This window comes from Diadema setosum, chromosome 2 (genome assembly GCF_964275005.1).
Source record: "Diadema setosum chromosome 2, eeDiaSeto1, whole genome shotgun sequence".
NCBI classification, from domain to species: Eukaryota; Metazoa; Echinodermata; class Echinoidea; order Diadematoida; family Diadematidae; genus Diadema; species Diadema setosum.
In genome coordinates, this window is record NC_092686.1 from 6,951,238 (window position 1) to 6,966,608 (window position 15,371).

At 40.7% G+C, this 15,371-nt stretch overlaps 1 protein-coding gene across 1 annotated transcript; it reads left to right on the forward strand.

Annotated features, from left to right (window-relative positions):
* The first annotated feature begins 10,549 nt into the window (after positions 1-10,549).
* Positions 10,550-11,119, forward strand: LOC140239295 (leucine-rich repeat neuronal protein 3-like). The gene has a single exon (XM_072319175.1). It carries the CDS (start codon positions 10,550-10,552, stop codon positions 11,117-11,119), a length of 570 nt encoding a protein of 189 aa, XP_072175276.1.
* The last annotated feature ends 4,252 nt before the right edge of the window (positions 11,120-15,371 follow it).

Below are 15,371 nucleotides of genomic sequence, written 5' to 3' on the forward strand. Positions count from 1 at the left end.
ACGGGACGGTTCGCTAACTGTCGTTTAGAAAATAACAAACAACAACAACGATGTACAATGTAGTTCTCTTTCCCGCTTTTTCTCCACGCGAAGCTCAATTTTCAAACGGGAGAATCAACGTCTCCTCTTTACATCTCTCATTAGCTGAGAGTTTAGTGAGAGAATACCACATGGGAGAATCTCTCAGCACATTAGCGAGACTTTCCATTAGTGTATTAAATCAAGAAGTCCTATTCATGGCATGCATGGGGAGCAACATTATCCGTCTAAACTCGGTATGCGATCTATTGTAAGATGTGACTGTCAGGATAATTAAAAGCTAGTATGATTTGTGTGTCTGGGTGCATCTGTGTGTGTGTGTGTGTGTGTGTGTGTGTGTGTGTGTGTGTGTGTGTATGTGTGTGTGTGTGTGTGTGTGTGTGTGTGTGTGCGTGTGTGTGTGTGTGTGTGTGTGTGTGTGTGTGTGTGAGTGAGTGCGCTGCCCAGGAATCCTGGCAGTAACGTACTTTCTTCATCATTGTTGGGGTCGGGGTCATTTTTCTACTTTCAGCCCTGCCTGTCTATCGGTTCTAATTTGTGTTGACTCAGTTTGGTTTTTGTCGGGGTAGAAAAGACGTGAAAGAAAACAGCATCTTAATAGCTTGTCTTATCTGTCTTGCTCTAAAGCCCCAATTCTCAAACAGTGGGCCGCGATATAGGCCGAAAATAAAATTTTTAAAAAGTTTTGTATTCAGTCTTACTAGTCCTCTAAACTTTTGTAGGAGGCAAAAGTGGGTCTCGGGTTGAAATAAAAAATAAAAAAAAAAGCTGAGAAGCGCGGCTCTATAGAGTACAATGTTTTCAGACAGATTCCTGTAATTTCTTTGTTTCACTGACATTTCTTGGACATTGGTTGACTTTATGATTACATACAGCATTCCCTCTAAAGTCCAGTGCGACTGGTAGATGAACTCCAGCAGCAATGTTGGGTATCATAACTTACACTTGAGGCTAAATCACTCAGAAGCAACGACAAGGAGCTTGACGCTCTCATAGATTTCTACCACGCCTATAAAGCATCTCTCTTGCTGCCTTTTCCCTATTTTTTTTTCTTTTTCGTCTTTGTGTTCTTCGAGCGGAGAACTGCTGGCGATCAACTTCATCGCAATTTGATAAAATCTCCCCCTGCGGGCAGGCGTTGTTTTGGGAAAAGTGGACGTGATCGTCGACCAGTGTGACTTTCTATAAAGGAACATTAAATTGTTTGCGCGAAATCGATATGAAGCATGGGATGTCTCCGTGCAACGCCAATGCAGAGGAGTTTATATAACCCAATTTCCCACAGGGGTGGCATGGCATTATTGTAAGAATACCGGAGGGTTGCAAACCATCCCTCTTAACGGCGTCATTAAGCTCGTGATATTTGTCTTGTGATGGGATGCTTTGAGGTATTGAAAGAAACAACATCAACAGCAACAAAGAAATGAAGGAAAGGAAACACAATCATACGTGAGCTGTATTGATCACCCAGATAGATAGGCCGGGCGTGTACTTGATTTGCGTTGAGGTTATACCTCGCCGTGATGGACTAATTCCAAAAGTTTGAGCATGCAAAGGAAGTAGGTCTACATGTCGATCTTTCTGAAGTGTATGTGCGTTTTCTTCCCAAAGTTAATGCTCCTGGTCTCTTCCTTTCTTTCCTTTTAATGCGTCACGTTTTATTAAACACACACGCACACACACACACACACACACACACACACACACACACACATATATATATATATATATATATATATATATATATATATATATATATATATATATAGATATATATAGATATAGATAGATAGATAGATAGATAGATAGATAGATAGATAGATAGATAGATAGATAGATATTATATACATGCATAACGTCACTGTCAAATCACCATGCCTTAAAGACTGGAAACACAGTGCTCATTGTAGGTGATTCACGTGTTAATGATCAAAAGTATTGTACGATAAGAGGTATCAGGTGTAAATATAACTACATGTATGTCAGCGATTAGATATTGGAAACACTTAAAGACGAGTCGAAGAAAGGACTGACGATTAAGGATAAGTTAAAAAATATTGGGAGCGGTGCTTTAGCTCAGTCAGCAGCGCGTCTGCCTCCAGATCCAGCACGTGTCCAAGGGAACCTGGTTCGATTCCCGAGTCTAACTGAGCAATGTTGTGTGTAATCATGCCATCCCCTCTAATGAAATACAAAACACTCTGTCCCTCGGATAGGACATTAAAGGGGATGGCTAGTAACTGATTCCAGATTAATGTTTCCAGGTTAGCATGCCTGTACAGTGACGGGGCATTAAACTGCACATTACTTGAATATGAGACCGTTCTGAAGCAAATATGTTTTACACAACAATAGATATATAATATACTCTTAAATGAATCCCACAAGAATTGGAACAATCATCCCCCAGCATTCCCACTGATTCCCACTGATCAGTTACTAGCCATCCCCTCATGCACATTAAAGATCCCGCTTCATTTATTCATCGCAAAGAGCAGGGTGTTTAACCTGGTGAAATGGTCAACTGGACTAAGCCAACTGGATCCCATGAAATACCAGCTATATATATATATATATATATATGCAGCTAAATATGGGCTATCCAGCTATATTCTCAGATGGAAAATGAAACAAAAACAAACAACAGCAAGCAAGTACTTAGTAGTAGTTTTTTTTTTTCTTTTTGTTGATGAAAAAGAGTTATTACTGAATTATTTGAATTAGTACAGGTTACTGTAAGTTACGATTTATTATTTTTCCCCTTCCCTTTCCTTTGTATCCTTTTCTTTTGCTATTTGATTGTATCAACTGTATCAGTATGCGATGCTGTTGTTGCTGTTGTTTTTCTTTCTCTCAACTTATGTATTTCAAATATCTCCATGTTTACAAGTTATGTATTTCACAATTTCATATTATATTTGTATAACTTCCATGTTCTGGACCCCATGGAAGACCAGCGATGCCATGTTGGCATCGCTGAATATGGGCCATCCAGCCGTTGTTGTTTTTATACGGAAAATAAAATCAATCAATCAATGTAATTCAAAAGTTTTAGGATATACCGCAATGTAATTGAAAATTCTTGTGAAAGTCTTTCCTTAACAGTCAGATTTTTCTATGACACGTATGAAGCGTTTTGATGCTTCTCTATGGACAGGATAGATTTGTCTTTTCTCTTTATGGTTAACAGAGTAAATGTTTATATACTTGCGAGAGCACACGTGCACACAGGCATAAGCTTATACACACATACTATTAATAGTCTCAACATTTGGTCTACGTCATAATACACGCAATCAAGAAGAAGCATTTCAGTGACAAAAACGGCGTAAAAACGAAGGTTGAATACCCATCTGAAATTAGCCGCGGAATTTTTTGTGTAAATGTCACCGCAGCTTAAACGGGAAGCATTATTTTGTCAGCCGCGGCGGCGGTGCGGTTGCTCGAACTTTCTTTTTTCCATACTTGTGTGTATGTAAGCCACTATATACTCATTTTTTTTTTTTTTTTTTTTGTATTGAGATGATCTTTTTTTTCTCTCTTCGTTATATGTGACCTATTTTTTTGATGTGCCATGAGACAGCACCTGCTGACATGTTCTACTGTTTTTAATCATTACACAAAATGTACAGCGCACCACTGACTATGTTTTGGCGCTGATATAGAAAAAGCAATGTATTAACTGGCATAATTTTCAGACGGATGGTATACAGATTTGGTGATGATGATAACTGGATATTCCTTTCATTCCTATAGGAGAGAGAGAGAGAGAGCCCTTACGTCAATGGAATTGATGTTAACACCATCTAGGACGTCGACCAGTAATGTGAACAGAATGACGAAAATGTGCTGCTTGCAATGTACATATAATTTTGTAGAATATCAGCAAGACCCACTATGTGACTGTGCATGGGACTAACCTACATACGAATGAATGATAGGTCCGCTTTTGTTGCAATTGTCGCTTTCTTGTCAAATTTTGCTGAGTATACGATAGTCTATAGGGGACACGCTCATATCCTTAAAAAGACATACATATATATTTTTGCTATTGGATTTGGGTTCGTTGCTGTTGTTGCTGTTGTTGTTGTTGTTGTTGTTGTTGTTGTTTTTGTTGGGTTTTTTTGTTTTTGTTTTTTGTTGTTGTTGTTGTTGTTTTTGTTGTTGTTGTTGTTGTTGTTGTTGTTGTTGTTGGCTTAGAGTGAATTTAAATGGAAGAAAGAGATTATTCATGAGGGAACTTGCTGCTAAATTCCTGAAGGGAAGACAACAAGACTATATATTCAACAAACTGCAAAGGATATACTCGTTTACATTACTGTTTTGACATTGGGTGATGCACCCTTGGTAACCTACTAATTGTACATGATGTGAAGAGCATTTTTTTTTTAGATAATCAAGCCCAACTTACCACTGGTAGTAAATGACATAACTATCCGGCACTTGCTGTATGTTTGCGTGCGCGTTTGCGCGTAAGTTCGAAAGGTAAAATAATCATATTCCTGGCAAAACGAAAAGAAAAAGAAAACTCTTGTAGAGAGTTACGTAAAAGTAAAAACTGATTTCATGTGAAGGCGGCTTTACATGCCAGGTTTGTTTGTTTGTTTGTTTTTTCCAGCTTTTATTCTGATTACATTGAAAGAGACCGCAGGGATCAAACCATGCATGCCATTGAAATGACAATGACTAATATTTGAGACGATGCGGCACGCTAACAAAATTGGACAAGGATGCCCTGACGACGTTATTGCTAATAATTAGATGCGATGCACATAATACAAACACGGAGGTTCGAGTGCAAGTGCAATTGTTCAATAGTGTGTGTGTGTGTGTGGGGGGGGGGGGGGGTGAAACTAATCAAGCGTATGCCGGCAAGGGAGATACCCAATTTCATTCTCCATATTACAAATATATTACGCGTATATATTTATCATATAGAAAGATACACATTGTTATGAGCAGCATTGGTTTGTGCAGGTTGAACAGAAACCTTACATTTGACATCGCGTTTACTCTCTCATGAACATGCAAATATCACATAATTATTAAATCCTAATCCCATTTTCTCTCGAAGGAAATGAGAAGGGGCAATAGGGAAAATGAAACGAGTGGGAAGCATTTATTAGATGAGGTTCCTTTGTTTCGCAAGCCAGTCGTGACATATTCAACCGTTTAGACATCACGGGGATAGGTACAAAAAATGATTATGTTCCTGTAAGGTCACGTGGTGTTTGTTTTTGCATGGCAGGGCAGGGCGCTGCTGGTATTGCATCGATCTAGCACAACCCTCCTGGAAATATTTGTCGAAATCACGTGGGCGTGTTCGTTGCATCGAGACTCGTTGTCTCTGATCGAGTTGTCTCCGAATGTCAAATGTCTAACTCATCACGATTTGACGATCCGCTAGGCCGAGTGGTCCCATGGCTCATGTGTCCTGCAGATAGGCGGCGACCCCGGCGGGGACCGGGGGACGTGTCTCCCCTCCTCCTCGATTTTTTTTTTAGATTAATAATCCTTTTTTTTTTCTAGTTCTAGAATTATTGATGCTTTTGCATCTGCGAACATGTTCAAATGAAGAACTTTTTTTTATTGAAAATTTGACTTTCATACTAATTGATGATGTCAAACTTCCCTCGTTTTTGGAGACTATAGGGACACACCCTTCCGCCTTCGGACCACCTCTGTAACCCTAGTACATCAGAAGGTGACAGATACCACATTTTCGTCCCTCGTATTTTCCCTGAACATTCATATTTCTTACCATTTTGATCATTTTATTTCCAAATATTCCATCAAAAGTGTGCGTCAGATCATTGAACCTTACTTCCAAAAATGCAAAAGCTCCCTCATGCGGCAGGGGCTACCCTATCCAACACCCTCCCATCCATCGATCGCTGCGATCCATCGTTTGCAGGACACACCCCCCCCCCCCTCTCAATATTGAACATATTATTCAAAAGAATCCTGCGTACGGCCAGAAATGTATACATATTTCTTCTAGCGCTATTTTCCCCTGCGAGGGTATAATTATTTCGTCTCCGATGTTCCCGCCCCCTCCCCAATCGTTACATGAAATCGCCGCCACAGCTCCAGCAATGTACGTACTATTTCCTATGCCCAGCTGCCATGTCTGCAACTTGACCTAGTTTTCGCAGTCCATGCAATTACCATATCATCAAAAATGCTATTATTGACACGAATTTAAAGAATTAACGCAGACATTCACATAATTGTATACATTGTATGTCAATCACCAGTGGATAAGTTTTGTAAAGTAGAAATTGCACCAGATCCTCCACCCTTGAACGGGATGTGTACCCCACTAACTGATAACCTGCAGTTGGATGGCACAGGACTAAGAATAATGGCAGCTTGTTGAATAGTAGCTACACTATAATGGGGGCTACTTGGGGAAAATGTAACCATGACATCATCAGCGCTGTGGTATCCAGCCTTTCGACATCAAGAAGCTTTACAGTTGACTATCACGGTGGTTTTACTAAAACATTTACATGCACATAATATCTGACCGAGGAGAAAGGAAGAATTTTATATGAGACGCGTTTCTCAATTGCGGTTGCCACACCGAATTCGTTAAATTTGCCGGTTACAATGTGCGCCGCGCTAGGCGTCTCTGAGACATCGATAGAAAGTGTACAAATAGCGATACTGGAAGATTCAGTAGCTCATAGGACTAAAAAGCAGAGAATCACGAATAATATTGTCGGACTGTTCATTTTTTTTTCTTTCTATCTAGAACCTCACATTGATTCTGCAGAAATGCAATATTGCATGCGACGCTTCTTTTGACATGCCGAATATAGCAATTTCCAATGTTGTATTCGGTCGATTTGATACGTCCCGACTTTTTTTGTTTGTTTATGTTTTTGTTCCCCAGCGACTTTAAATCAACAATTTACACTGGGATGTGAATCTCAACGACTTTCAGTATCAACAATACTGCTCTAAATGTCAGGTGAAGGCAAGGGTGAAGAAAACAACGCCATATCATTCTCAGTAAAAGTCTTCGCAACAACATGTTCCTCATCAGATATTCGTAGAGAATGCGGACATCCAAAATATGCAACCAAGGTGTTTGTCTATACGTAGACTCGGTTGATTGCTAAACTTCTGTGGTGGTAACAAGGGAAGGGCTGAACATATCTAAAATATTGTATTGTGACCTCTCTTTTTGGCTTGGGGTTATGTGTGTACACATTAAAAAAAAAACGTAATCTAAATACAAAGCTTTTCAACTTATATACTGTCAAATATTCTGTGCGATTTTTCATTTCAACGCATTTTAACACTTTTGAGAACAATGTATGCGCTGGATTTTTTGCTTTCATATTTTTTTTTTCTATAAACATTACTCTTGTCATAAGCAGTTATGCTAGAAGACTGAATAAGTTTTGCATTTGACTGATGTCATGGATGTAGCAGGCGTCATGCGACATCGGTTAGCTGGATAGAGCGTGGTTCCATTATTCCATTCTGCATAACTATCATTCGCCGGAATTTACGAGCATTAGTTGAGGACAGCGGGTTGTGATGGCAAGATAAGGGCACTCAGGATTACATCGCACAAATAGCTACACGAGCCTGATGAGTTCTCATGCATGAGGGATCGCTTCTCGGGAATTCAATGCACATGGTAATCGTAGCACATCAGGCTAAAAAGGGGGATCATCTCGTGTTGTCATGACAATGTATGATGTTTCTAGGGAAACGAAAGTACCAATGTATGCATGACGTCGCAGTATGCACCCCTCTCGATTCCCGAGAGCCCGGCGACAAGACACACAAATCTTGGTCATTCGGCTCGCGGGGAAACCGATACCATTTTTGGGCAGCAAACATCTCAGTTGAGCAGCTTATGGGCATTACTTTTCGCTTCGCATTTCTCGATAGATATCGGGGAGAGAACGCAGAGTTTTCCTAATTGCATTTTCTCTCCCTCTGAAGTTTTTGAGCATCAGATTTGACAATTTATCCCACGGAAGACAGTCAGCTGGCCGGAAATGTGACATGTGAAGAGCAGTTGAAAGCGCGACAAGAAGGTGATGCATGAGGGGGTATTGATGTGTGGCAGGTGTAATATACTGATGTTTTCTCCGGGGGATTTCAAGCTGTCATTGCTTTCGAAAGAAAAGTTGAGGGAGTCTGCATCAAACAGTTCAACATTTCTCCCATTAGCACATTATTGATCTGAAAACTGAGGTGTGCTGTATCTAAGACGATACCGATGAATGGACTGTTACAGCTATTTGTGGCTCAGTTGAGGATGCTCGTACTCGCCAGCACCAGCAGGTCTAGGGTTCGATTCTTACCCCGAGCGCACAATCTTGGGAAGATTTTTTGTTGTTGTTGTTGTTGTCAACAATGTCCTTGTTGACCCATGACGTAGTAATATTTGGCAGAGTTTTGGACGATGGATGCGGGGTATTGAGCATATAGTGCTTACGCTGATGGAGCTTTGATGGAGATTTGGTCAAGGGTTTAATCGATATCAAATGGGCTTTGCAAAATTAACACACACCAAAAAAAAAGCTACAATTCGATCTACTTGTCTAGTTTCTCTCTCAATCCGCTACCTACCTAGTTATTTTGCTTTAAAGCTACACGATTTAAAACGCACACACGAAAACTCGCAGGATGATGGGTTTAGTATCACATCTGAGGGGATAAAATGGTTCATTATATAGATGATGACTGGCGGGGGAGGGAACATACCAAAATATGTTCCACCCGAAGGGTTTGAAATGCTATTGAAGGAGGTTATAAGTCCCGAGACGAAGTCGAGGGACTTATAGCCTCCCGAAATAGCATTTCAAATTCTGAGGGTGGAACGTTTGGCACATGTTCCCGACAACAAAAGTCATCATCTGTTATATCATATGGGTTAGTCAAATACGTCAAATACGTCAACGTCAACCACCAGCACAATGCACTCGATCGCTCGCGCAGAGCCAAATTCACTGCGCGCGCGCGGTCCTAGGCCTTCTGTCATTTGTTACGTGAAAATGTTTTCCCATGGGAGAACATTACATAAATGTTCTGCCCATGGGCGAACATAACGAATGTGCCTCCATCACGTGACTGTATTTAGCCAATCACTAACCGGTATTTGACTAACCCATTTGATATTCTCCTTTGTGTACCATGAAATAGATCTCTTTCACTAATCTAGTTATGCAAATGTCAACATAACTATCATTGTAAAGATAACCTACAATATATTGTATCCATTTCGTATTGAAAGATAACTGAGGGTTATTGTACTATTTTTTTTTTCAGGTGGTCCATTGCAAAGAAAATGGCGTCAAGATCGTGTCAGACAGTCGTCGCCGCTTTTATCGCCATCCTTGTTTCTATGGAGACAACAGGAGCAGTCATTTCCTGGCCGTGCCCATACCTGTGCAGCTGTGACTCCCGGCAGCAGACCGTGAGGTGTGTGGATGGCACGGCGTCGCACGCATCCGTGCCAATGGGCCTGCCTACTGACATCCGGGCCTTCACCATGGCGGATCAGAACATCACTGTGATCAGTGCCCTCTCCTTCACAAACCTGGCCAATCTGCGCAAGGTGGAGATCGTGCGTAGCAACATCCGCGAGTTAGAGGACAGCGCCTTCCTGATGGCGCCAAAAGTGAGGCGCTTCAATTTCAGCGACAACTACCTCAGCCGAATTCCCCGCGCTGTCTCCGGGTTGAGTCTGCTGAAGGACCTCGTTCTGAGCAACAATGCCATCCGTTTTCTGGAGGTGGTCAATGTGAAGAATCTTACGAAGCTCCGCAATTTGGATCTGAGCCGGAATATCATTTCGACGCTGCCGCCAGGCTTCTTCGACACGCTGGTCAATTTACGGACGTTGAATCTCAGCTACAATACCATCAGCGCCATCCACGACGGCACGTTCAGACACCTGACGCGACTGGAAGACTTGTACCTATCACACAACAAGATTGAGGAACTGTCTCCACACTGGATGGACAACCTGCAAAGTCTGTGGACATTACAAATGAATCGTGCCATCTGGAACTACTCTCAATCGTCCCACATCTTACCCCAGGGAAGATCAGTACTCTACCCTAATCTGCAGCATCTATTCATTGCGCACAATGGGTTGAGGAGTATTCCCTGCGATCCGGTAAGAGATATGCCAAGCCTTCAGAGGCTAGATTTAAGTTACAACGGTATTGCAAACATAACGAATTACTGTTTCTACGGCAGGTTATCACCACTTGAATTGATTCTCACTTATAACAAGATATCCCTCATTGAACAGTTGTCCTTTTACAATGCGTCAGGAATTATAGAAGTTGAGCTAAGTTATAATCGACTGCAGAAGATTTTCATGTGGACCTTCGCGTATACGAGTGTTCAAGTATTGTATTTGAATTATAATAATTTTTCCGAATTGACGAATGAAACGTTTAAAGATGTATATTACTTGCGTGAGATATACATAAGGGGGAACACCATAAGTGACTTGGTGTTGGATCTATTCATGGACAACCATTACCTACAACTCATCGATTTCCGCGATAATATGTTGACAACGATTCAGTCGACATTCACCAACATGTCGCGGCTCACCTTTCTCGCGTTCAGCAACAACGACATCAGCTTTATCAGTACGGATGCCTTCGCTGGGACCAACATGAGACTCGTTCAACTCGACAACAACAGTCTCACCACTCTGCCACGCATGTTCTTTAAGTACACCCCTCTCTTGCAGGAGATCACACTTTACGGTAACCCCTGGCACTGCGACTGCAAGATACGGTACATGTGCGAAGCGATTACAAGCATAGATCAGGAATTTTACCCCTGGTATGACGCCAAGGATAGAATGACTTGCACGTCACCCAGGGCGTTCAAGGAGCAGAAAATGAGCAAGGTCAAAGATTTTCAGATGATATGCACAACATACGCGTCGGCGCTCGCCATACAATTGATTGTCGGGCTGTCCTTGTCGGCAGTCGCTGTGAGCACCGCCCTCTACGTTGTGCAGCTCTACTGCAAGGCCAAGAAACTGGAGAGGAACGGAGCCGACACAGGCAAATGTTTGGCGTAGAGCGCATCCTCAAATAGATCAACGCTGCCATACCCGCAAGGGAATGAGCGATGTACACTGCGATTTGCTGTAGTCATTATTAATTGAAACATATTCGCAGCACACCGAACACTTTTCATGACGTGACCGAAAGTGTTTTTGTTAACAATCTAGAGCGGAGTTTACTATAGTGTATATGTAAAGGTGAAGAACGAGTACAAGACTTTTTACATTGGTTTTATTATCATTGATCTGGTGGCTGCACTACAAACATTTTTACACTCAGACGATTTGTCAATTACTCAATGGCCAATTTGGGCACTAAGAATGCGTGCATCGTCACGTATGTCGCATATAAGCTCCTATGGAGAGCGACGTACCTTAACACATTCCGTTGTCTGTCATCCTCATTTACCCCGTGATTGTACACAAGTTCAAATTCGAAATTGATATGTTCGTCAGTCGGTAAGGCGCCTTGTCAGTGATTGTAAAGAAAAGTGTATGCAACTACTCCGCCTTTTGACTGAGAGAGAGATGACCACAGAACCAGTGACCTTAGCTTACCTCCGGCACGAGATTGTCTGAAAACAAGAATGATGCTGACCAGATCATCTGATCATACTATCACTTCGTTATTCGAAAGTAAGAGTACTAAGCGAGGGAAAGAACATTGATAAAGCTGTAGTCACATCTGTGTGTATACTTCACCAAACTATTACCACCACTAAAGAAAGAATTCTATCATGTCTCTTCACTTTCATTTACTCTTCTTTTTTTTTGTGAAAACAAAATTCGGTTGATGTCATTTCAGGTGTATTTGAACACAATAATCAGTGGATATGATGTCTTTAGATGTTTCACGTATGTGTTTCGATGTTTTGATTTAACAGGAGCCTAATGTCTGTTTAATTAATATTTGTAGTTTGTTTTCATAGTGACGTCCATAGTGATTGATGGAACAAAGATCTCTTATCCGGAACACATAGTGCCACTTTGGTTAGCATGCTCATTGCTGTATTGCATACTAATCCACCTAAGAAGAGTACAGTCATACAGTATAATATGGCAAGAAGTCAATGTAAACTTTATTTTGCATAAAGAAAACAACGTAAAAGGCTACGTAAGAAACAAAGGATTGTTTTGTCGATGCTCACTAACACAAAGCCGGAAAATATGACATTTTGTCACTGTAAATGCAGAACACTGTCAATATTGTGACGAAATGGCAATGAAAGTGATTTCATTAATATGTTTTCATCTTCACTCGCGGATAGCAAGGGATAATGCAAGCGTTAACATGATTAAGAAGGATGGCAATTGAAGAGTGTAATGTGTCGAGTTCATTCATAACGAAATCACACATCTTTAGCAGGACGGTAAAAAAGTTCCAGACATCGTTTTGCAGTGCATGTCTCTACATTGTCATATTCTTGAGAGAGCCTTCTCACTTCTGTGTATCTCTCGAAGTAAACGCATTCTAGGTGGTACATCTATGACAATCAAGACGCATAACATATTATGACATCACCGGATAAGCCAGTTGAACCACCAACATCACTCACTTACATCCGGTCCTGTACAGGCAATGTTTTCAAGGTTTTCAAATCGGAAAATGGTTCTACATGCTTCCAGTGTCTCTGGTATTGTTTGAAAATGAAGTGGTGAGAAACTCATCGCTAAAGGCTTTGAAATTTTTTTCAAAGACACATCCACGTTGACGCCAATTTCAGTGGTCATTATGTATTAGCACAAAAAAGCACAATCGAAGAGAAAAATGATGACACTCCTGTAACCCGTAAAAACGCACGTGAAACAAGATGTAGACGAACTACTTTTTTCCTTGTTATCTCATTTGATAAATTACAAGTATGTCTCAGTAGTTCGTATGCTTGCTTCCATCAGAGTGTATGTACTTAAGGGTGTTTTTTTAATTGGAAAGTAAATCCCATGTTGTCAGTGAAAACTACTGATGCGACTCAAATGTAATCATATATTCATGATATGATGATAAACATATTGATATATTTCTTGCCAGAGAAGCATACGCATCCACCTTATAAGATAAACTGATTGTTATATACACCATGAGGAACATATATCAAATATGTGATACAATATGAAGCATACTGATATATTTCTCGCCAGAGAGACTATATCCGTCCACATTAGGTATATTAACTGATCGTTGAATCATGGGGGACGTGTAAGCGCTTACGGAGACATGGCATGCTTACAGCTGCAGTGATAACGCTGCATATAGCCCACATCTGCACAAGGGTGTGCATGGTTTCCCGATAGTGTAATCACCAGCGGGAAATAAGAGAACGTGTGATATGATAAAATGATAGGAATAACTCTTATGTTCCACTCTGGACGTATAGGTATCATAATAAATTGGTACAACAACACCAACACGCCCTCTTCTCAGGACACACCACATTATGACTGCACGACAGAATTTCATTTCGTTTGCTTATTTCGAAATTGATTTCTCCCTCTATTTTGGACTATCGATCTTTTGTCAAGCTTATGAAGGCATTGGCAGATGTTTTCTCTTCCCGTCGACGAACGGTATAAGCCTGAGGAGAAAAGAGATAAACATACACACACACACACACGCACATATAGACGGCAAAAGGAAAATGGAAATTCGATGGGGTTTTGCTTTGATAATCGAGTAGTCCCGATGATTCCTTTGCGAGAGGAATAATCGTTAGTGATCCGAGACGAACGCAAATTTTATGTTCACAAAGTTCCATGTTACCACCGATCGTGTAGATATGGCGCATCACATTGGAATTTGCCCTACAACGAACGGCGTACACTGTGCCAAGTTATGAGTTACACATAAGAAGAAATGGTGAAGTGATGCATATGTAATACTCTGAGCAGAAAACAGTGTAACCAGTGGAATTCTCTCGCTTTTTCACTCAACGGTTGTATACTTAGCTGTGACATTAGTTCAGAAGTTGAGATTTATTTTGCATACCATGACAAAGATTTTAAGGGCTTTTCTAACATTCAACGCTCTCTATGTAGATGTAGAGATGTTGAAGACGTTGTCTTTACCGTGCGATCACTCTGAGTGATGAATGTGATGTTTGAATGTTTTATGAAGGATATGTAAATGGTGGGACGAACGGTTAAAAGAAATAGACATCCCAAAAACTCCGGAAGTATGGTTTAGCAATTCTTGCCACCAAAATGATGTGAAGCGCACAGACAACTGATGACTTCCTCACATAGATATAGGTTATATCGGAAAGGTTAATAGTACCCGTATAATGATTAGGTTACTTTATTGCATAATTCGTCATATCCCAACCTACTGCCAGCGTGACACCGAAGATCGATTTGCACCACAACCTAATTTCTCGACTTGATAATGCATCGATCTGCAATCTGTACACACGGTCTTTTCATTTGGATATTTTGTACTAATGTTGTAAGAAATTCAGCCTTCCCCGCTTGTCATTATCATGAATGTGCATTATTTCGTCGGAAGTAAAACACGATGCAACACACAGACCAACAAACTTCAGTAATGCTAATTTCTTGTCCGTATCTACGACAACGTGTAGGAAAGAGGTATATCGTCATTTCCTTATCTGTCTTCCAAGCAACATATCTCCTTCCCCTCATCCTGTGGTTACACCCTCCTCTTCCTCCTCCTTTTCTCTCCGCCTAGCATCTATCTCTCTCTCCTCTCCCTCTCTCTCTTATTCTTTCTCTCTTTCTTTCTTTCTCTCTCTCTCTTCTCCCTCTCCCTCTCTTTCTTTAATTTTGCGATACCAAGAACCTCTCCTCATATCTCTTATTTCTCTTACATGAAAAAAAAAAATCGCACCCTCACACAGTTCCTATCTCGATTTCTCATATTACCCTTGTCTCCTTTTGATGTACTCCGGAAATAAAAACTGGAGATCCAATTTCCTGCGATACCACGCACTTCATTGCACATTGTTGCATGGATCATTTTTTTTTTTTTTTTTTTGGTCGAATGTTGATTTGTGTTGAGCTGATTTGAAATGAATCGAATCACTTGAATCATGATTCCATTTTTACATGATGGCAGGCAGTATAAGGATTAACGGAAGCTTGAAAGCAAGCTACACAGGATCGTCCGTCCTAAGTCCCGTTCGAAAATGTATAGTGTATATTGCAATATGTGTTCATACACTATTATTATACAGATGTAAAGGAATTAATTTCCCTGATCATGTTATCCAGAACAGGAATTTCGAAAAATAATGAATACAGTCATAATAATCTT